The sequence below is a fragment of the Empidonax traillii genome, unplaced genomic scaffold (genome assembly GCF_003031625.1).
Source record: "Empidonax traillii isolate 1590-97213 ecotype Southwest subspecies unplaced genomic scaffold, ASM303162v1 scaffold33:size3420811, whole genome shotgun sequence".
In the NCBI taxonomy this organism is placed as follows: Eukaryota; Metazoa; Chordata; class Aves; order Passeriformes; family Tyrannidae; genus Empidonax; species Empidonax traillii.
Window position 1 is genome coordinate 2,376,644 of NW_020955226.1, and position 24,095 is coordinate 2,400,738.

Consider the following 24,095-nt stretch of genomic DNA (forward strand, 5'->3'; position numbering starts at 1 on the left):
ATATGATGCAGCACCATGATTATGACTGTCACATTTGCATCTTTCTGTTTTTCTTAATTATATTTCTGCATTCTACTTGGCTCTGGTAGTTCAAATTAGACAAGTTTTCCACAAAATAGTAGTCTAATTTAAATATTAGTTCTTCCCAATTTCACTTATCATCCTCACATCAACAGACATATCTATGTCGATATACACAGCTGTTTATAAAACAAGAGACAGTCACAATACTCACTGCAGTTTTTTTCATCTGAACCATCACCACAGTCATTATCAGTATCACAAAGCCAGATTCTTGGAATACATCTTTTATTATCACAGGTGAACTGTGTTCCAGGGCATGAAGAGGGTTCTTGTGTAGGACAGTGCAATTCATCACTGCCATCGAAACAGTCATTATGTTTATCGCAATGCCAGCGACCTGGAATACACTGTCCACTGGCACAGGTAAAAGCTGATGAAGCACAAGTATTGTCTAAATAAAAAAAATAAAAAAAATAATTAAAAAAAACACACACACACACACAAAAAAAAAAAACCACACAGAGAGACACTTTTATCACTTTTATAAAGATCTCCAAAACTTGCCATTCCTGACAGAGCAATCTGGACATTCAGTATACTTACAGAATGTCTAAAACATGCATCAAATTCTACAATGTGTAGTGCTTAGAATTAAAATGTCTGTTATGCAGCATGATGCAGAACTGAACAGAATACTTACAAACTTTTTATAAATTGCAAGAATCAATAAAAAAATTAAAATGTTAAGACCTTCAAAATGATCTAAAGAACAAGAAGATTAAATTCTTCAAGGAGCCATTGGCTATATACTTTCCTTTTCCCCAAAAGACATTCTAGTTATTCTGAATAGCCCACTAATGAGAAAGAGTTTATACCTTAGTCACACTAGCGAGTCCTTTGCACTAGGGAGCACATTTTATTGATGTGTCCTACTTTCTTGTTTGTGATTTAAAAGAATTAACACTCTGAGGTAAGAAACACCAGATATGTCAAAATAGACTCATAAATATCTTCAGTATCTTATCAACTCTAATTATCCCATTGTTCTCTCAATTTACTCAATCAACAAAATATTTTGTGAGAGACACTTTACAGTAAAACCAGGAAACGAACCAATGTGCATTTAATTCACTTCACCATAAAAATTCAGATTTAACAAATAGTTTAGCAGTGCCCAAATATAAAGAAAAACCTAACACTTCTATTCAGATTTTAAGTGAAATAAAAGATGCCACTTTAATCTTAGAGGAAGGTTAGGTAATGCATATGGTTTTGTTATATTCCCTATGGTTTTACTTTTTTAAGTCTCTTCACCTTCTGAAGATGGTTTGTTTCTCCCCATGCATCACAATAAGGCAAGCAAGTGATGTTCCAGTATCTTTCAAAATTTACAAAAAACTAAAGACTAAAGACAATTTTTTTCTTTAGAAGATAAACTTTTGTTACTCTGTAAACTGAATTTTGAGAACTAGTGAGATATGAGTATTTTCATGCATTGTTCAGGTAGCTAGTTATGAATCCTGTAATACTGTGATATAATTTCCAAAGTAACTAATTAATCCAAATAATTTTGAAATTAACTAATCTCCCAGGGAGGTTTCAGGATTTGTTCACAGACGCAACCCTAAAAAAATGGGGTTTATTCCAACAAAGCCATACTGTCTTGAAGTGCCTGAACTGCAAACAACGAACACTAACTGCACATTACAGGGATTACTTACTTGAAGAACCACAGTTTTGTTCATCACTGTTATCATGGCAGTCATCAACACCATCACACTGATAGTACTGGGGCACACATCTTCCATTACCACAGGAAAATGAGTAAGAGCCACACTGCAAAGTGGGTGGCTCATTGGATGGATCTTCAACACATGTCAGCTGATTTGGAGCCAGCTTCATGCCATAGGGACAACCACAAACTCTCTGAAAATTTGGTACTGGGAAGCAGAAATGGCTGCAGTCTCCATTGGGATTTGTTCCTCTGTTACAGTAGTTAGAGCCTTAAAAAGTGGTAGATAAGGTCAATGTACACACTAATGGTAACAGCCTGGGAACAATTAAAAGTGCATAGTAGCTGTAAAAAAAGATGCTGTAGCGAATCCTGGCTTTGCATACACTACAAAACAGGGTCAAGTTCATGGACAGTGGTAACAATAGTAGTAATAACAAACAAGAAGTATCCCGTTCTGTATACTCTTCACTGATACAAATGTTTATGGAAGCTAAGAACATGCTATGAAATTTAATCCAATTTTCTGACAATTTTGAGCAACTGTCTTGAAAGAAGTAGACTACCACAAATAAGAAGCTCTGTCTGACCAAGGCTGGGAGACCTGACCCAGTCTTTGGATACCAAATAGTCAGTGAGCCTTACTACATGGTATGTTTGATGAGAGCATTGGGTGCTTTACTAAATTAACTACAATACCAAGTCCTTGGTTTAGATCATGAAATTGCATTGATTTCAGCAGTGAAAATAAGAAAAAAATTAGATATTTATGCATAGTAATCACTCAAAGAATAGTCATTTGATTAATAAACATTTATCCAATTCCTCAAAAGAAAACTGAAACTTCTACCAGAAAAAAAATGCAAAGTTGTAATTGGTTATATAATTACACACAGCAGAATCATAATTTCATTTTACAAGGTTATTAAGTAAAGTAACAGAAGTGGTGGAGGAAAACAGCATACAGTCACAAAACAGTGAAATATCCAACATGTTGCTAATGCCTATGCTGCCTCCCCTGTATGTCCCTTAAGATTCAGTAAAGCCATTCCTAGAATTGAAAATGGAAATCTGCTGTCCTGATATTCTGTCTCTCATTCGCTACTTCACGTCTTTCATCTGTACAATAAAAGAGCTCACCTATTTGGGAATGAGCATCATAGGCTTTAACGTGCATGATGTTACTAATGCCCCTCCTAATAATAGTCATTTCACCTCCATCCGACTTCCTCACTCGAACTATTCCACCAAGTCTCCAATCACTGAAATAGGCATAACCTGTTTTGAGAAACATTCAGCATATTATAGAGCAATATCAAACATAATGAGAAAAACCCTGGAAGACTTTTCATGTAAATGTAACCATTTTTCATAACTTTTTCATGAAAAAGACAAAAGGACTTTTATCACTCTAATGCAAAGTGAGCCCTTCAGTCATAAGCAGACATAACTTATAAAAATCAAACCTTCTCAGATTTCACTGAAAATGAAATATAACAAACTCATTTGACATTTCAAATTCCAAAACAATTTTAAAACTATTCATCAACACTACTTTCCAGAAAATTTTACATTATTTTTGAAGATATTTTTATACACAATTAAAAGGGGTCATATATTGACATCTTTCTTCACACACAACATAAATTCAGTGATAAACTCTACATACAATTATTAAAATCGTGAAATTGCTGACCATCTCTAGAGTTGTGATTTACTTTGTCTGTCTAGCATGAGTAGCCCACCTTGGAAATATAATTAGCACAGCATATCTGACTTGTTGCACTGAGTTAACTGACCTGCCTCAAATTATTTCTACACAGATATACATAAAACCTGTTGTAAAAAGAAACAAGAAGTACTAAATATATAATTTTAATAGAAACTTTCACCAGTGCATCTTTTGGAATAGCAATATTGCAAAGGCTGTTATTTTATCTCACATACTCATGGATCACCATATGAAAACAAAGTCTGTTATAACGATAGATAGTATTTTTCAGTGCTATACTTACCTCCAAAAATAGTAAGACCAAATGGGTGAGTCATCTGAGTAATATGTTCAAGAGTCCTTCTGTCCAGCCCATCAAAGGTGCTGTGCTCAATTTTATCAAAAAAAGCATCCACCCAGTACAGCCTTAGAGAGCTAAAAATAATGAAAATGTCATATTTCTTCAAATGGCATTATGTCAATTAGGAAGCTCTAACATTTTCTCAAATAATAATCTTAAACCTGACAAGAAGCTATTAGGGTGTATGGGGAGGGATTCTAAGAAAATCTTACATTTTAAGGTTTTTCAACCAATAGAAAGTTAAGCTCTTCAACACAAGAGTCCCAGTGCATGCAGCCTGACACAATTCCTTTATTTTTAATCCCTAACAGTTTAAGGGAAGAAACACGTTGGCTCCAAAAGCTCCTCTGCCCTCCGTGCTGCCCTCACCTCCAGTCAATGGCCAGGCCGTTAGGCCAGCCTAGCGTTGTATTCACAATTGGCAAGGCATGGGATCCATCACTCCAGGCCCTCATGATTTTTGCAGGACGGAACCAATCTGTCCAGAATATATACCTGAAAGGGCACATGTCAAAAGACACATAAAACTAATTATGTAATGTGGTTAAACAGAGAAAACATCTGAACAGTTTTAACATCCTGCTTTGTACTATATCTTTCATGTACCTAAAAAAGGTACAATTGTAGACCCTCTCCTCAACTGGCAGTGGTACCAACAATTAATATTTAACCTAATTATAAAACTTCCAGAATCTTTGGAAGTAGTTTGTCCCTTTAGTTATTAACTATCCATAGCTTTGTTAAAATTGTTAAGGTTCTCATTTAAGTACAGATAGGGAAAAAGAATCAAGCAAAAACGCATCTTCGAGATAAAAATTAAAAGTATGAATGAATATTACAAAGAATTTTCTCCTGATCCATTTGCCTTAAGCCTATAGCCAAGGACTTGAAGCTAGTGTTAAATAACTTCACAAAGCTGCACACAAAAAATGTTGGGATATCCAGGGATTTAGGTCCAACACTATTATTATGAGATTACTTCCGAAAGAGTGTATTTGGTTACTCATGAAAAATCAATATCCAAGAATTAGGAAATTCAGTAGTATGGCATTAGGAAGCCAAAGAATGCTGTGAAAGAAACAGTTTCAGCACTGGCAAATAACACAGAGTATAGAATTTGAAGGTAAGAATTTCCATCAAAGAAAAACAGGGTTTCATTTTTTGTATTGAATCATATATTGAAACATTTGTATCAAATACAACCAGTAGTATTTAATATGTTTCAAATAAAGAAATTCAGGTAGATAAAGTTACAGTACCAATGTTAGCAGTACATGGGAATTGAAAATACATTAAAAACAATTTAGAAAACTTTATCTTTCAATTATGAGAAATAGCTTTCTAATCTGAGTGATACAAAGAAACATAGTTCTTTTGCCTGTTTATCAATAAACAGAAGAATAAGGAAAAAAACAATGGTGCTTTTTAGGGCTTTTGTCTTGTGGAATCTGCCTCACCTTGCCCCTTCCTCTGGGTGCTGAATCCTAGGCTGGAATAAAACAAACAAAAAAAAAGACAACACAACTGAAAAGAGATGGTTTTTTGAAAAGAACAGAATCCAGACTCAGATGTAAATCTAATCTCACCTATTCTGCTTAAACCTTAAATTTGTACATATAGTTTGAGAATCAAAGTTAAACTTACCCAACAACAGGATGAACCACTATTGATCGAGGATTATTTAAATTCTGAACAATAGCTCTCCTAGATTTATCTGCCAGCCTCATAACACTAATGCTCCTGTACCGAGGATCTGTCCAGTATAGATTCTTAGAGATCCAGTCAAAGGCCAAATCTTCAACACTTTCCACTCTATTAGCAGTTAAGATCTCTCTTCCTAGAATTTTTAACACACAGAATGATTGTAAATGTTTAGGAACAGAGGAAATAACATGGCTGCAGTACTCTATTGACAAAACTTGTGTCTCCCTTTTGTAAAAATGCTGCCTCTGTGCTATTCAGTATAAAGACCAATAACAAAGGGTAGGGAGGGGTGCCCTTTGTTCTAGACAAAGAAGGTATATGTTCAGGAGCACAAAAGAGGGGAAATACAGACTAGCCAAAGATGAGAGAAAAATCTGTCACTAAGTTTACACCAAGAGGAGTTTAATGAATGAAGGTCAGAGGTCAGTAAGGACCATGCAGTAAGGACATCTTGCTCAACAGCCAGACTTTACCTACTCTTTGTATAGTAACCCAAAGGTCAGCTGCAGTCAACCATTACCCTGACCCAAGGCAGCAAGCAAACTATATGCTGATTTAATGTATATTTGATCAGCATTACAAACAGCAGAGAGAAACACTAGCACAAATAGGATTTCCAGAAGTCTCACAAACATAATGTTCTTTAACTATATTACAATGTCATAACAAACATCCTTCTCTCCAGACAGGGGAATGAAAATAGAAACTGAGTTTCATACTACTGAAAGGCATACTTCTCTGCATAAACAGTGTAGTGAGGGTAAAAATTAGTTGTGAGAAGTGTTATAAGTAGTTAATTCCCAAATAAATTCAGCAAGTTTGTCAAAGAACAGAAGACTTCAACAAGCTTAATATGAGTTGTTACAAACATTTTGGAGAAACATATTCCAGATTACTGGGATGGCACTGAGATTTATCTCTATATCTCACAATGTGGCTTTTCATGCTTCTCTTTAGAAAGATATATTTTCTACTCTTCTTATCACAATTACTCTACAATTTCCAAGCATGTTTCTCACCTGAACCATCAGTTTTCTGTTTATAGATCACGTCTTTACTTGTATCTGAAAAAAAAATGGTGTCATCCTGAGCACAGAAGTCAATTCCAACAAAGTATGAAGGGCTCCCGGTTACAGGTATGATCACGTCTTCCTGAGAGGAGAGATTGAACGGGATCCCCCGCACTGCCATCTGGGATGAAAACAGCAGAAACTGCCGCACAGCTGCAAAAGAACAGATCAGACACAGTCTTTACTTTTTCACAAGCTTTATTTTCCATGCTAATAGCCTGGAAGTAGAAGAAAAAGAAGAATCAGAAAATAGGGATTAAATACTCACAGACCTAAAAACTGAAGAAAAACAAAATACAACCCAGAATACTACGTGATGCGGTCAAGTATTCCTCTTGCATTGTTAATGTGGTCCTAATACACTTTTACAGCAAACAATACCCTTATGGAAGCAGAAATCATCCTCTGTGCTCACCTCTCTACAATTACCTATAAAAAAATAACTCCCAGGCTTTGTGGTGCCTCCATACAAATAGAGCATACCTGGGCTAGCCAGATAAACACATGGTCAAATAGTAAAACTATAGGCAACATATCTGGATAATTTGCCAATAGATAGTCATAGTAAGCCTCCATCTGCACTAAATAGGAAGCAGAATAACACTGATGGATACCCACAGCTCCAAAACTAAATCTCTTATTCTTGCCATGTGTGTTCAAAGGCAGAAGACCAACCTCATCTGCACATTACTGCACAGGAAAGCAGATTTATAATGAAAAAGCTACATATTAGCAAGCATTCATACTTGATTTCAGGATTAAGAGTTTAATATTCTGTACCTAACTCTTTTAAAATAGTCATTAAAGGTGGTGAATTTAAGTTGTTGTGGTTTGAAATGATCCTCAGCAGAAACGATTACATTTAATGCTGTCAAAAAGAGTTGTGGTGAAAAACCATTAAGTCCTCAGGATACTGAACCCACAAAGCTATTGAAGAAAAGAAAGATGTTCTAGACATAATTCTAGAGCTAACAGAACAGCGCTATTTACAACAATTGCAAAACATTTTCTTACCAACACAGTGTCGTCCATCTACATGCAGATCAAAGCCCAGAATACACCTACAGCGATAACCTAGTCCATCATTATCTGTTTTGTGGCTGAGAACGCAGACCTGTTCACATCCCCCATTATTACTTCCACAGGGATTTCTTGCTGGAAAATAATACAGCAAGATAGGTTTATAACTTCCTATATTAACCTAATTGCATGATTATCTTGATTTTTCAGGATTTTTTTCAAAATCCACAATAAGGTATGTGGACCATATGAGAGTTACATTACAAGGAAAACAAACCTCACCATTTCTACCCTGGAATGCACCAACATCATGTGAGAGCTAACCACCATTCAAGGTATTCAGCTCAGTACACAGACAGTACACAACATTAAGGTCACAATTGGGGCTATAATTTTCTGTATTTTTTTCAGAATTATATCTCACAGAATTCCTTGAATGCTGTCAGCCTTTCCCACTGCATTCACTGCAGTGTTGAGGAAAAAAGTTGCAAACATCAGGATCACTCCAAAACGCAAGTTTGATTCCACCGAATATCACTCCAAGCTCTCCCTGTTTTTATGTTGTATTTGACAGTTCATTAGCTACAGGAGCTGGATGAAACCATTGTGTGATAAAAATCAGTCCAGTTTTACAACAGAAATTTATGTATTGTAATTATTAGTTCTTTACACCAAAATAACAGTCTCATAATTTTTACCAACTTAGTAAAATAGTTCCTAAATGTCCCTTTGCAATCTACTTTTAGTCTTACCATATGGCTGCCTGGCAGCATGGTAAACTGTCACTCCATAAGGTCTCAGGGAAGACTGGTAGATCACTTGAGGGTTAGATTCCGAAAATTTGTTAGCTTTCACCACTGCCATTTTGGTCCAATCAGTGAAATAAACGTTGTGTTCAAATAAAGTGATTCCATACGGATGAGGAATCAGTGAGCCTCCATGAGCTACTGTTCTCCTGTTATGAAGTTAATTTTTAAATTATTTACAAAATATTAACTACAAAATAACATTATTAACAGAAGAAAGGATACAATATTTTTAATTCATTCACTGGTTTTTGTTTCAACAGAGAAGCTACCAAAATACAAATGAAAAATACCAAATGAACTGAAGAGATGAAGATAAACATACAGGATTCATAAAGTAATAGCAAATTCCAAGAAAGCTCAGTGAGTAAAGGTGATGACTCACAAATGCGGAAAAAGATCCATGAGAAAAAACTGGAGAAAGAGGTCAAACAGAGGAAATCAAAGACATCTGTAGCAATTTGAAATATTCAAGAAACCTTGAATGTAAAAAATGTATGGCCCCAACAGCCACTGGCCAAAAATAAAATCCTATGTATGCAACAAGAAAGTCCAAGCCACCAGCTAAAATCAACAATAACAAAACCATAAACAAACAGAACAACTTCCTCTGGATTTAATTACTCACCTATGCAAAACCAATGAAAACCAAATGCTAATAAATTGTATTTATTCTATGAAAGATATTGTGACAATATTTTTCTGGACAAATATTAGGAGATAAAAATAGAGTGTTAAAATAAAAAAGATAAAAATGTAAGTCCTCACAAAATACATAAAAATGACAGCACATTATTATTTTCACAGAGTCGTGAAGGAAGCCCTGTGAAATCAGACTAACTCTACAGCACTACTCTAACAGTTTCCTGAGTGATTTAAGTTCATGCTGTAGGCATGCAAGATGTGACACAAGTGGACAGGAAGAACTAATTTAACATCTTTCACAGACTATGCCACTGCCTCTTGCCCAGATGCACAACACCTACACAATTTTTGGTATTGCTGTGAGGGATAGGTTTTTAATCATCAATACCCAGAGATTTTACTAAACACGTCTTATCTATTTTACTGAATACATCTTACAAACCCTAATTAAGGTGACACGATAACATTATAATTTTATAAGTGAAAAAACTACACTGAACAACAAACCTGTCAAATGAGCAGGGGACTGTGTTTCAAGTCACTCCACATAACGTAAGCAAAAGGGGACATTTTTTTTCTTCCGTTTGAGTAACTGACACTAATCACAGATGCAGACACAAGCAGGCTGCTAACACCATACTGTAAGATACGTTCCCATAGAAGTTCAAGCACTCCTTTCTTGCAGGTTGTGATTTAGTCTCCCCAGCATCACAACAGGAGAGCAATGACTTAATTTTTGACAGTAAAGATTTATAAAATGTAAGACAAGCATTTAATAGCCATAAATTGGTGTTTTGGTGTTTATTTCAGATAAATTCATTCATGAAAAAATGCAAAGAAACTATGATGGAAGACAATGAGTATAATTCAAAAAAATAATAAAAAGTAAATGCTGTAAAAATGTGTACTGCAGTGGTGTACTGTAAATGTACATTATAAAATGAGTACAAGAGTATTCAAGGTAGAAAAAGGGCACAGAATGATGAATTAAGGACAGTCTAGAAGTAGCATAACACCAGAGAGATGAAGGTGCATCACATTTATTATGTTGTAATTTTCATCCTTTGTGTATATCATTTTGTTAGACAAATCTTTCTTTGAACTGGATACAAAATGATCGGTATATCTGTAACCTCCAAGAAATAATATTTCTCCTACCTTTGAAGTCCATCATAAGTTACAGTCTCAATGTAATCAAACCGGCTGTCAACCCAGTAAAGTCTCTTTGACACAATATCCAAGGTTATTCCAGCAGGCCAGCCTAATTTTGTTTTTATCAGATCCTGACGATTTGTGCCATCCATGAAGGCCCTCTCCACTTTAGGATCACCAGAAAGACTGTCCCAGTCTGAGAAAAACAGGTAACTATGGAGGGAGAGGGGGGAAAAGAAAAAAAATGTCACATATTTCCTGAAGATTTTACAGGAAACTCAAACATTTGACATGGAATTTAAAACCAGTACCCTTTCAGGACAGAGCTGGGATACTATGAAAACATACTTTGTACCTTCTACACAAGAAGGTAATTTGCATTGTCTTTTAGAGAATATATCCAGAAATATATGCTTTCATCCCAAAGACCTCAGAAATACTGTTTGTTTCCTTATTAAATTACATACTTAAGTTTACTGCCAGAAATGAACCAAATAGATGCATTATGAAAGCAGCAGCCCAGACTACAAGTCACATGAAATTCCTCTTCCCATTCTCTGAGGATCCACGTTTTCATGGCTCACACACACTCTTGAAGTGCATGGGTTAGGAGACTCTAACTTTCCTGGCTTCATTCCACCTCTTTATTCAGATAGTTGGAGGTCTATGGATGGTATTACAATAGAAATCTCCGAGGATAATTCCTGCTCCTCTGCAGGGCAATTCCACAGTTCCTATTTTCAGTGCTGCTTGTGCACATACGACTCCAGCCATGAAACAGATTCCACACACTGGCAATAAAAGCAGTGCAGAGCTCTCTCATAACTTAAGGTGCAGAATAGGTTAGGATACAATACAAATCTTTAAAATAGTCTATATCTGATTCTAAAAAGATCATTTTGCTGTTTCTTAGTTGTCCTCCTTTTGCATGGGTAATATAGGAATTTCTGACATCCTTTACTGTTACCTGGTAAGTTATCACTTACCCAACAGTTGGATCAAGTGCTATTCCTCTCGGATTTCCAAGATTTTCAGCAATAAGAGTCACACGGTTTGTTCCATCCAAGTTAACCATATCTATTCTGTTCACACTGGTCTCAACCACGTATAGTTTATTGTTAACCCAGTCCACTGCTAGGTTTTCAGGTGTGTCAACCGAAATATTTAATACTTCTTGTAAATCAGAGCCATCAATATTAATAGAAAAAACCTGAAAACAATACAAATATTGTCAGTGCCTGCATGATGTTTTGCTGAAGACAAGGCACATGGTACTTGTCCTTTATCATCACACCGAGCACAGATCCACAACTGGCCACCAGCTACAACAAAGTTACCCACTAAGCTACCCTTTAGCTTAGAGTTTTTTTGCAAAAATTTGGAAAACAATGCAAGGATTACAGGAATCTTGCCTTCAACTAGCATTTCTGCAAAATGGACAAGGTAACAGACTAAAGCAGCCTTGTGCTTTAGCAAAAGTGACTAATTACTGGATTTAAAACAAAATCAAAAAACAAACCACCAAAAAAAATTATGAGGAAAGTGCATCTTGCTTTCGTGGAACCACAGTATTTTCACTGATTGACAACAAATGATCATGCTTTAGCAAAACTCTCAACAGTGACCAGAAACAAGAGGGGGAGCTCTTACTACACTGACCATTAAGGGGAAATTGCAAAATGCAGAAAGAAAGGGAAAGCTCTCTGTCCTGATAGGAAGGAGAAGTCTCAGCTTGTGGTCTCCTTTACCTAAGGCTAATTTTAACAGCATCACGCTCAAGAAGAAATAGTGTTGTTATTTTACCAGCAAGCTCAGAGATACATGAAGCAAACAGTCCAAACACAGTGTTAGAAATCCAGTAATCATGTGATTATAACACTGGGTAATATGAAAAGCTAGAAATCAGCTAGAAAAAGCTAGAAAAAGCTAGAAAAGCTTTGAAACAACAGTATGAGGTTTGGAATGTATTTATAAAAACACAGATTACCACAAGTAAATATATGCATGGAAAATAAGAGCTGAAATAGTATCATTTAAAATATTCTTCAGATCCAGGTAACAATAATCTAGACAGCCACTTGACAGTCTATTCTGTTCTTTGGAAACCCTGTTGATGAAAGAGCTTATGGGCACTAGGTTATCAGGCAGTACACTAAATGAGATAAAGATGACACAAAACACAACCCACAATTTTCTGGCTTAGTTTGCATCTTAATCTTACAAAAATGCCCCAATAATATTATTATTTTAAGACACCAGGTGGAAATATTCATCATTTAAGAAAATTCTAAATGTTATTGTTTTCATCTGGATATACTAGCTTGGACTTAATTAAATTAATTAATCATAATTAATTAATTAGGATTAAACTATATTTGGGCAGACAAAAGACAGTCCTGGCCATCTGGGGTGTACAGTGAGAAACCCCATACTGTCTTTTGTTTATACCTTTTAACAGAGAGACAGTATAAATCTCCTGTCTCACAAAAGTGCAGATTTGACCCTGACTTAATTCAGCCACTGACAACATAACTGCAGCAACGGGAACCTACAACAGTGAAAATAAAAATGCCAAAATTGCGAACAAGCCAAAAATTGTGCATACAAATCTTGTCCTACTTGAGAGCTGTGGAGTTCGTGTGCCTTCCAACAGAACCAGTATGGCACTGCAGTAGAAAATATAGATTTTACTACACTTCTTATGCATGGATTCAGAATAATGACAGTGACACCAAACTGATCCACTCATAATGTCAGCATGAGCTAGGTCATGGATCCTCCTTCACTCTGCATGACAATCAACATGGAGAGGAAAACTGTGGAGTTTCAGCATTTGACCTAGGACTTCTTCAGTTTCCATAAGTTATGTACAGAGAAAAAGAACAAGGGTGACAACCAACTTCCACAGGACTCTCCAGACTGTTTTTTTTTAAGTTGCTCTGCTCTGCTATTATTTTAGCTCCTGAAGCTAAAATAATTTCTCTTAAAAAAAAAAAAAAAAAAGTAACACAATATTGGCTCATTACCCAAAATACTGTCAATATTTGTTATCCAAGCTCAATTACAGTGCCATTTGAAGTATATGAAGAAATCTGATTTTTATCATCTTGGAAGGCACACAGGTTTTACATTTTAAATGATCATGTTTCAAAAAATTACCAAGAAAAATTTGTTCAGTTTTGAAAGAATGTCTACTATTTCTCTTAATTAGTTTTTTGGACTCTGTCTCAAGTAAAATTAAAAGTTGCTCAAGACATTCCCATATAATAGGATTCTTTGTTTAATATGTCACATGTAATAGTATAGTTGAAAAAATGCAGTCATTAACATAAAACATTTGAAGGAGCTTTTTTGTTAGAAAACAAAAATACAGCCAGCTTTGGCTCTCAAAAATGAGGGCCTATCAACACATTCTGCCTCTTGCAGCTCTCTATTTCCACATACACAGAAATATATCCTTCTTGAAATTTCTACCCACCTTATCTTGCACCGTATCAGTCCAAAAGATTCTGCGCAGGTAAAAGTGAAAGTCCACTCCAACTGCAACCCCACGGTTCCGTGACTGCACCAAAGTACGGAAATTTCTTCCATGAAGATCTCCAATCAGTAAATCACGGCCATTGGAAAAAATAATGGACGCAACACCAGCTGAAAGCAGGGGTGACAAATATATGACTATTCTGCAGCCATGATACTTTGCAAAGGGGCATTGAAATCTATACATACTAGTTCATACACACTGGACAGAGGTCTAAATGGATGCTCAGACTATCATCTGTATAAATGTTTTTCTGTGAGCGCTAGCTTCCTGTGATTTGTCTTTGGTTTCTACACTTGGAGAAAATCAGGCTGGAACATGTATTCAAAGCTCTACAAGGTAAAACTTTTATAAAACCCTTTTGCATCTAAATGCTAAAAGACCATTTCTATTAAAGCTAAAATGAATCCAGTGAAACTGATTTAGAGTAAGTATGAAATTCTCCCATTAATAAGATAGAAACTCAACACACTGGCCCAAAAGACACTAATTTGAATGGAAAGCTTTTTGTGAAACATACTGAATTTTTCTGGAAGCAGAACAATCATTCCAGATTCTGGCATATGTATGTTCTAACACAGACATAATTCATTACCTCAAAAAGCTCATTTCTCTTTGAGGACAAACTTTGTGAGGAAATTGGGAGATAAGTGCTCTGCAGATGTGGCTGAAGTAAAAAGGAAGAGGGAACTGAGCAGTTCATGATTTTCTAAGAAGCAACACTGCTAATCAGCTCTGCCAATCAGAGACTCAGCTTCCCACTGATTTCCTGCAGGCAGGAACACCTGCCTCACACAAAAGCTTGTTAGGACATTATATCTCCGAAAGGAAGGGTTTCCCAGGGCCTGCTTTCAGAATAGAGTAGGAGGTCAGGAGCAGCTGCTTACAGCTGATGAACCACACTCCGAGAGGCAAAAGTTCTTGCCAAGTTCAGACTCTGGAACACTCAAAGCCAAGAACATGGCAAGTGCTTCATCTCACCATTCAGCAAAACCACCTTATGGCACAGTTCTACTAAAAGCGAGGTTTCCTGATTTCTTGATCACACTGAGTTCCATAGGGAGCATGTCAGGAAACTGCCTCCACAGGAACAAGATTTTCTTAGTTCAGTTAGGCTCTGTCAATGATCTCCCAACTCTGCAGAAGTCAGGAGTGTTGAGAAAGCAATGGAGCCTAGAAGGTATTTGTTGATCTGGGGAGAAGCAGCCCTGATGAGGCAGTCAGCTCCACAAGACTGCAGATGCCACTGTATGCAGAGTTTTGATATTTGCTGATCGAAGAGCTCTGCACTAACCTGAAGTGTTGGCCCGACAATGCCGATGATGCTCTAGGAAATAACCTTCCACACAGTGACACTGGTGATGTCCCACACGATCTTCACACAGCTGGTCACAGACACCCCACATTTTACAGTCATCAAAATCTGTCAAGTGAATAAGGCATATTTATAAACAATGCTTTGTATAAAACAGATGTCATAATTAGGAAGCTGCAAGTTTGTCCTCTCTGCTTGCTTTATATCTGTTTGCAGAATAATAGCATTGAAGAAGATATTTTGCATGTTTTTCCACAATGTTTTAATGTTTTTATTTCTGGATTAAAAAAACCTGATGTTTCCTGCCTGAGGATCTACCTGCACCCTTGCCCTTCTGAAAAAAAAACCAAACCACCAACCAACCAACCCCAAACCACAGGAGAAGAGGAAAAATCATTGGAAGGGGCACCATTGTCTACTTTTCACAATACAAACATGTCTATGCAGTATTCTTCCTGCAACAGATCTCTACACTTTGCACACACTCACACACACTCGGTGGGATTTAAGCCCACTCTGAAGGTGAGTCCTACCTTTATGTTAGTGCAGTGCTCAGGTCAGTAAGTCCTGCTAGAAGGCAGTGTTTATTAGCTCAGATACCATGCTAGCAGGTGTCTGATTTACAATTAAAAGCTGGCTGTGGACCACAATCAGACAGCAAAAAGTACAAAGAAGTTAATTTTGACATGTAAAATACCATATAGGTAGAGTGCACAGATAAGATGACCCAGCAAGAACTCACAGATGTGCTCTACAAGGAACTTACAGGGTTGCTGCAGAATCTTTTACATTTAAAACTGTGAAATATTCAACTAGTCATTTTTTTAAAGCAAGGATTCTTAAAAGTAAATTATTTTCATAAAGAAAAAAAAAGGTATTCGGATGTGAACACTGTCTGGTGTTCCATCCTAACAGTGGTTATTTAAACTCAGATTTCTGAAAACACTTAACACATGGTTTTGACATTAAAAGTCTGACCTCCTTCACTTGAAAATCTGAATAGAATCAGTATGTTACATTGCTGGAAACCGGTAATTCTACTGTTAAGCCAAAAAAAAAGGTGAAAATGAGATCTTTAACGTGCTTCCTATTTGAACTTCTGGTTTTAAACACTGACTAACACATAAGTGAAAATTAAATATTTCCAGGATAGTACTTTTTGATACTGAAAAAATGTCCTCTGTAGCTTTCCAGCTTCCATACGTTAAAAACCTTCAATCTATAGTGATCTAGAACCAAATGAAGACAAATTGAAAAGATTATGGTTTCAAAAAGTAATACCCTTCATTAACACTATAGTTTCATTCTTCTGGCCTTAAACTGATAATTTTGATTTAAATTAAGATCTGGAATTATATACTACTGACCATCAGCCATTCCTCCATGCCAAGTCTTGCTGCAATACAAATATATGCCTAGATCTCAGCAAACCAAAATACATTGACTGAGATTCACAAGCCAGAATCAGATAGCTGGGTTTACAGGGCAGTCAAAGAAAAACAGAAGACTCCCTGAGACTGCACCTGGTTTGGGAATGTGTCTTTCATATACTTCCCACATAAGAGTGAAAGAATGGAGGAAATTTTATGCCTTACTACTTTGTCTCTATAAAGAGCAACTATTCTACCACTGCAGCTTATACAGCCCTAGGTCACTCAGCATTCCCCAAAATACAAAAATCTCATTAGAGGCTGAGCATCTGGAATACTTTTAAGAGCACAAACACCATAGCTTGGGTTGCAAAGCCAAAAGAGGTATTTACCCTATTTCTTTTATTAGGCAGTGCTAACCTTTATGATTCTGAAGTTACTCTATTTCCAGCTATTGAGAGAAATCATTTGTACTACCTAGTTACTGCAGCTACAGAATAGAAATGCAACACCAAAATACCTGACTTACCTTTACACTCTTGTAAATAGTCTTCATTTTCATGTAAATCATGTATATACTGAAATCCCATAGAAGACACAGCCTTTCCAAAGGCAAAGCACCCTTTTCATTTTCAAGCATAATATTTTACAGTCTTCATATACAGACACTTTTCAAAAGCATCAAACAATTAACTGTTTCTTCAGGCATACAACACACATGAGTGAGGCAGAAACAAACTCTTCCTATTCAACTACTAAAAGACTGGTAAAAAAATGTTGATATTAAAACACCCATCCAATAGTAAATCTTTTCAAATCTAATCATGCTGTCACTATGTCTTTAAGGTCTAAGTGAAAGAGATCTTTATGATATCTCTCTGGGTTGTTTCTGTGTCACCATGCTGCCATTATACTACTAAGATTTTTATTCTTTTTGCTGACTCCTGAAATTTTTTATTTGCCAGTACATCCACCCATTTAGAATTTACCCACCTTCCTGGAATCCAAACTTGTCCGGTGAGCTGTGAGATGGTACAAGATATCTGTAATCACTATAAGATATCTGTAATCACTGTGCTTCACTTACCAATACAAGTGCGACTGTCATTGCCACTTATGGTATATCCTGCAGGGCAATAACACATCCCTCCTGAGGGAGAAGAGTGACAGCGATACTGGCAACTCAGAGCAGCGCAGCGGGAGATGTCTAAAGAGGAAATGAAAGATTTCAGAAACACAAACATTGCCAGTAGAACAGCTTTCTGCCTTACTAACAGAGATACAGTGAGCTTAGAATTTTAAGAACAGCTTCTTAAAACAAATCTGCACAGAAAACTATGTCTAAAGTTCCACAAAATCACACATGCTTACATAGATGCAGGCAAGGACATGGAAGACAGAAGTTCAGGTACTGTTTTTAGTAGGTTTTAGAACAGAGTTAAAGCGTAAGCATCAATCTTATATGAACAATCCCTGCTAAGGGCTGTGTAAGAAAGGTGCACAGAGGAAGCCATCTGCAACACACTGTACTCTATTCCACAAGATCTTTTTGTGAAGAACATATTTCTGAAATCCATCTATTGGCACATAACCTCATCATTTACTCTTTAATACCAAAGAAAACCTACTATGTTATATTAAGAACAATATCTATATTACTCCAATATACTAGAATATACTGGTTGGATTGTGTACATGGACAAATGCTTCTTTATCCTTTCCTTCTCTCTCTCTCTTCTTTTTTCCTTCACTACTTCTGCCTTTCCTTGTACTACTATTTAATAAGCAATTCAGTGAGAGGTGAACAAGTTACGATTATAAAACAATTGCTGACTGACTTCTACCTCCTTTCTCAACTTCCTTTTCCTTGATTTTTTCTGTTAAACACCTTGCTTTGCAGCCCATATCTGCTGTTACTAATAAAACACTGAGCAAAACAGGAGTGCTTTTTTACAGTAAGGTTTAATTTTCTATTATTTTTTCAACACTCCTATTCCAAAAAGCATGATTTTGTTAATAAGAATTTTCATCTTCTCAGAAATTAAAAACATAAAATACCCTGGTCCTTATTCCCAGAAGGATTCAGTGTTCCTAAGAAATTAACAGGAACTATGCATGCTCATTGCCTCCAACAGAGAAAACCCAGTGTACCGCTAATTGGAGAACCAGGCATCCCAGGTGAAGATATTTTTGAAAACTCTAATCTTTAAAGTGAATTAGCCAAAGCTCAGGATACACTGATTCAATCCTGTGTTCTGATCAGTACAAAATATTCCTTCTCACTTACACAAAGAGAAAAACACAGACATTTAAACAAAACCGGCATATAGCACACCTTTCCCTGTCTTTGTGAACATATTTTAGGGTATGGAGAGTGAGTTAAAATCCTTATTTGTGACACTTGTTTTACAAAAGGAATGGGGTTTTTTGCAGCATATATGCCTCTTTCAGATCATCCAGTCAGAGCAGTGCCAATGAAAATAGCAAGCTTTCAAAATTTCAGTATTGTTTAGGAGACAAAAGGTGATATAAATGCTGGTGTTTCTGCTATTCTGTGTATGTTTTTGATTCTAACACATACTGCAATGTCTGCCTGCAGTGATGTTAGTTTCATCTTCTCCTTCAGGGCAGTCTGCAGTCCCATCACACACTTTTCCAATTGGAATGCAATGCCCTGACCCAGGGCAGGCCCACTCTCCTGGGTAGCACTCCTGGCGACCACTTTCTATGGAAAAGAAGAACAGGAATCATTGAAGATTATGTTTCAAATATTACTTAGAACTTCTTCTCTAATAACTTCCCTAAACTTCTCTATTCCTTGATATTCAGTTTCTGTTTATTGCACACAGCTGGGAAAGACTATAAAGAAACATCATCTGTACTTCCTTGTTATACTTTCTTTGACCTTCAAAGTACAATGCAAACAATAGTTGTGAAGACAGCACACGCATGAATCCTTTTAATTTTCTGTTTTGTTAGAAACAGTAACAGCTTTTAGCTTTAAACTAACTGCTGCACCAGAAATGGAACATTAATTTTATAGTTTCAAAACACACAAATGCTGTCTGGATACAGAGAATAATCCTTATCATAGAAAAAGCCAATGAAAAAAGAACATTCACGCATTAAAAAGTTTCTGTTTCTCACACGACAAATCTTGGCAGGAACTGAGTTACTTTCATTTTCAAACAGTTGCTTTTGGTTATTAGAAGCCTCATGTCCCCTTAGAGATGACCTGAAAAATCTCCACAGGTAGGAAAACCAAAACAAAATATAAAAGACAATACATAAAAGTAAAAAAAGAGATATTGCTATATGTTAAACTTATTGGCATCATACTCAGTATCACAACAGTAATGCTCACACAAACAACAGTAAAAATACTGCATAAGGAAAAAAAAGAAGAAAAAACTAAGATGTAATTCTAAGGTTTTAACAGAAATAAAGTGTATTCAGAACATCTTGACCGGTCAAAATTATGTAGATGTAACTTATTGTGGTCTTCCTCTGAAAATACCATTAGAAGTTAATAATAGTATGTACCACATCCTCTTTCATCTTCATTATCTTCACAGTCGTCATCTCCATCACATATCCAGCTCTGATGAATGCAGCGGCCGCTCGGGCAAGTGAAAAAGTTGCCTCTGCAAGTTGCATAAGCTAAGGAAAGAAACATGAGAAAATCCAAGTGGCTAAAAGGTTAAAAATAGCAATACTGTCTCAGCAATGAACAGTCATTTATAATATCTCCTGAAAAACTGAGGTAGTTCCATATCTTGTATGTATTGCAAACACTGTTGTTTTGTTCTACTTTTAGGTGTGAACTTTATTTTGCTCTAGCTCTTTACGGTAATTAGAGGGAAGGCTAAATTTATCAATTAATTGTGCAACTAGATGCAGAACACCTTATTAGCAAGGTTCCTGAAAGTGGACAGGAGGATACTCAAGACATCGGGAAGTAAAATATTTGTATGCCTTCAGAGGAAAAAAAAACAATGAGCATTTATGTCAAAGTCTTCTATGCCAAGAGTTCAGAAACATTTATGGGTACTCCAAAGGACAGGCTTTGCCAAAGACATAAGAGAGAAATATTTGGGGTGGAGTGTGGGAGTGGGGGTGGGTGGCATGGAGTTATAGTGGTGTGATGTCTTTCGTAGGACAGAGCAATTAAATGATAACATGTGGCCTTCTTGCAACACAAAATAGAAAACTAACTTAGATCCTATAAGCAGTGGGGGACCTTTCCATATAGCTCACACAAGTGATAACTCTACAGACATGATTCTGGCTGGAGATGCAGTTCTTTAGGATACCCTGATCGTGACGAAAAGAATGAGCAAGAAATTTCCAGAAATGGAGCGGTCAATTAAAGACCTCACATGAACATCTCAAGGACAACTATCTGTACAGTTATCGCTCTGCAAAGTTGTACATTATAGTCACTAGGAATAATTCTAGAATATTCATTCATCTATCAGAAAATAAAAATGTGAGAAGAGTCAAATCAATCTGGACAAAAAACAACAGGATGCTGTATCTAATTGAGATTTCAGAGCAAAGGAATTATCTCTGGGTCATGCTGAAATTAAGAAAATGACAAAGTGAAGAATGAAACTTCACAAATGAAGAAGTGAAACTATATGTATTAAGAAGCAAATCATCACTGAATCCAGAAAATTCAAATAGTAACCACACACCCAGGGACTTAACAGCAAAGAAAACCTGAAAGAAGTCTATCAAAGTAGCACTGCAATTCTGATCGTTCTATACAAAAAAGTCATTGTAGAACAGTGACTAGCTTTTGATGGCTGTATAGCCAAGCAATCTACTTCCTGCTATTTCCTTGAATCAGTTCTTAGTAAAACAGTTAAAGAAAGTGAAAAAAAAAATCCTACTGCAAGAGTTTTCATCACTCCTGTCTCCACAGTCATCATCATGGTCACAGAGGAAGGCTCGAGGGATGCATTCTCCGTTAGCACACTGAAACTGCGTGCTGGTACAGCCACGTGCTGAAAGAGATTTTATCACAGAAAGACATAAAGAAAATCTGTCAAAAAACAACAATCTTTAACTCTAAAAGGAAGTCTATAAGGCATATTTGTTTGGGATCACTCTGCCCACGGTACTTACTGCAATTAGCTTCATCAGAAGAATCTCGGCAATCAACTTTGCCATCGCATCGCTGGCTTGCATTAAAACATGCTCCGTTTGCACACGATAACTGTTCACATCTTGGGTAGTCTACAATAAAAATCCTGTAGTGTCAGTATGAATTTTAGACTCTAATGGGTTATGCACATTCAGTGTCAACAGAATATCTTGATTTAAAGGAAAACAAAAAGGTAATACAAAACTTCCTGTACTAGTACTGACTGACAATCCATTTACTGTCTTCCCCAACAGGTATTCAAAAATATCCTCTAGGCAGGTGCTACAAAACCTTGCAAGCAACAACGGAAAAATTAGATGCCCTCCCACATCCCAAAAAGATTTGAAACCCAAACAGTTTACAATATGATAAAAAACAATGCAACACAAAAAGAGAGCAAGCAGTGAACATTTGTTTAATATATTTGTACCTCAGTGTTACACTCCCTTAATCTTAATAAAAGTGTTTAGATAGCAAAGGAATTCCTGAAATTTACAGTTCCTAGGTCCTCTTAGAACACGAGAACATGAGTTCTCAAACTCGGAGATTTCAGGGTTTTAATGGTTTTGTTCTAAATAAGCCAAGGATATTAAACTTCCAGCTCCATGGTCAGTGTTAGGACCTCTTTTTTTATTACTTGCTTTCCCTTTCAGAAAAGAAAACAGATTCTGCAGAAATAATGATTTTTCAGGTTTTTTTATGTAGATGACCTACAGGCCAATACAAGGGATTATTTGAAACAAAATCAATTCTGAAAATACTTCTTTTGACAAGCAGTCAGCGAGTTCAGTGGAACTATTTAACAAATTTAGTATAGGCACACGGTAGAGCTGAGCGGGAGAACATGAGCTCACAGTTTAGCTCATTGCCATATATACAAAACTTAATTCTTTCAGCCGAATGGCAAGTATAAAAGCAAATAATTGCTAAGTTTAGAAGTGAGTTTTATTGAACCCTTGTCTCTACATAGAAGATAAATGAACTCAAGACGCCAAAGAGCCAAATTACATTTTGTACCTTTTAGATTTTCAGTTTGAATTCTTATCCCATTTTACTTCCCTGGGAGTTAATAAAGCAGATGGAGCAGGTTCTTACTTAGACACATTTCGTTCATACTCTTGGAATTCAAAACATGCTACCTGTGGCCTTCTGATGTTAGTTCCCAGAGGAAATAGCTGTGGCAGTACAAGAGTACTGTAAGTATTACAGGGCACATTGAAGAAAAAGAAGAATACAAGGTATGTGCTCGTAACTGCACTGAAGCAGAAAAGCTTCTAATGGATTTATGCTGGATAGTTTTGTGATTTTCTCCATTTCTCTTCATATGCCACAGAAATACCTCTAGTGATGTTCCAAGCTGTTTCTGATGGACTAAATGTCAAGCAAATAGACAGCTGAACCCATTGCCTTGAACTGCCTGCTTCTTCAAGAATGCTCAGGCAAACTAAGGATCTAGTCAGTAATAAGATTTTCTCAAGCTTATAATAAACTCCCTTAGAAGAAGGAAAACTTTGTCAGAGTCTTCTCTCCAGCAGCAAGCCTGGCAATGTCCTCAGCCTGGAAAAATCTTTATTATATTATATAATCTAGTGTATTGTATAAATGCAAATCACCATAAAAATACCAAATAGAACAGTAAATAAAGATGTTTTGAAGACACTTGAAAATATACATCCTGACTAAGCCAGTGGTTTACCAAAATGTGAACAAATGCTTCTTTTTCCCTATTTTCTTTTCAAATCTGCTTGGCATACAGATTCTTTATTTTAATTGTACTTGCACAAGCAAGAACATTCTTTGAAAAGCACAATGGAGATTATTTTAATTTTTAAAGTCTGTACAGGTAATCCCATTCCCAATCCTCCGTCAAAAAACCGAGCTTAGTAAATTATATTTCTGATCACAGGCTGCTCACTGATCTGAAAGATATTTTTCACTGCATTATGCACTGTACATTGTACTCTTTGTACCTTATAGCACATTATTTTAATAAAATGGTTTTAATTATTTTGGGCATTAAGAACTAATCCTCATGAATAATGGCAAAGTCGTGAGCTACACCAAAGGCTGTAGCCAATGCACTGCAGGTTTCAGGAGCATCTGTGCCATCAGGCCAGTTCCACAGTAGCTGGGTTATTTTTATGTGAGAAGTAGCTGAGGTAAAAGAATTAAGCAAGAAAGGCTGGCTTCTGTGAGGGTGAACCACCTTCCCAGGGTGTCTAGCTAAGGCCCCTATGGAAATCATACACAAGATGCACCTACGGCATTGCATTTGTGGTGTCGATGCTGAGAGACTGAAGGAAGCTGAAACAGAACCTCACAGCACTACTAGGATATCTGAAAATGAAAGAATGTCTGTCCTTCAACTGCAAAAAACCTAAACTCAAACACCCTCTCTTTCTCTTCAAAATTTTGAAAATATGGGCAATGAATGAGCTTAGTTCTTCTACTCCTATCACCAAATGGAAACTTCTTACAAGGAAAAGAAGAATCTGAAC

At 36.4% G+C, this 24,095-nt stretch overlaps 1 protein-coding gene across 3 annotated transcripts in view; it reads right to left on the reverse strand.

The window, feature by feature from the left end:
* Positions 1–24,095, reverse strand: part of LRP2 (LDL receptor related protein 2) — a 113,874-nt gene that overhangs the window by 63,347 nt on the left and 26,432 nt on the right. For all 3 annotated transcript variants that reach the window (XM_027911526.1, XM_027911527.1, XM_027911525.1), the window contains exons 5-22: positions 21,579–21,689; positions 21,344–21,457; positions 19,992–20,108; positions 19,030–19,173; positions 17,536–17,655; positions 15,058–15,186; positions 13,704–13,873; positions 11,212–11,435; positions 10,232–10,438; positions 8,375–8,577; positions 7,617–7,757; positions 6,552–6,755; positions 5,473–5,665; positions 4,198–4,323; positions 3,772–3,902; positions 2,897–3,034; positions 1,746–2,027; positions 236–475 (exon numbers count right to left, since the gene is read on the reverse strand). In XM_027911526.1, the coding sequence (XP_027767327.1) occupies positions 236–475; positions 1,746–2,027; positions 2,897–3,034; positions 3,772–3,902; positions 4,198–4,323; positions 5,473–5,665; positions 6,552–6,755; positions 7,617–7,757; positions 8,375–8,577; positions 10,232–10,438; positions 11,212–11,435; positions 13,704–13,873; positions 15,058–15,186; positions 17,536–17,655; positions 19,030–19,173; positions 19,992–20,108; positions 21,344–21,457; positions 21,579–21,689 (2,994 nt within the window). The remainder of the gene's footprint in view (positions 1–235; positions 476–1,745; positions 2,028–2,896; positions 3,035–3,771; positions 3,903–4,197; positions 4,324–5,472; positions 5,666–6,551; positions 6,756–7,616; positions 7,758–8,374; positions 8,578–10,231; positions 10,439–11,211; positions 11,436–13,703; positions 13,874–15,057; positions 15,187–17,535; positions 17,656–19,029; positions 19,174–19,991; positions 20,109–21,343; positions 21,458–21,578; positions 21,690–24,095) is intronic.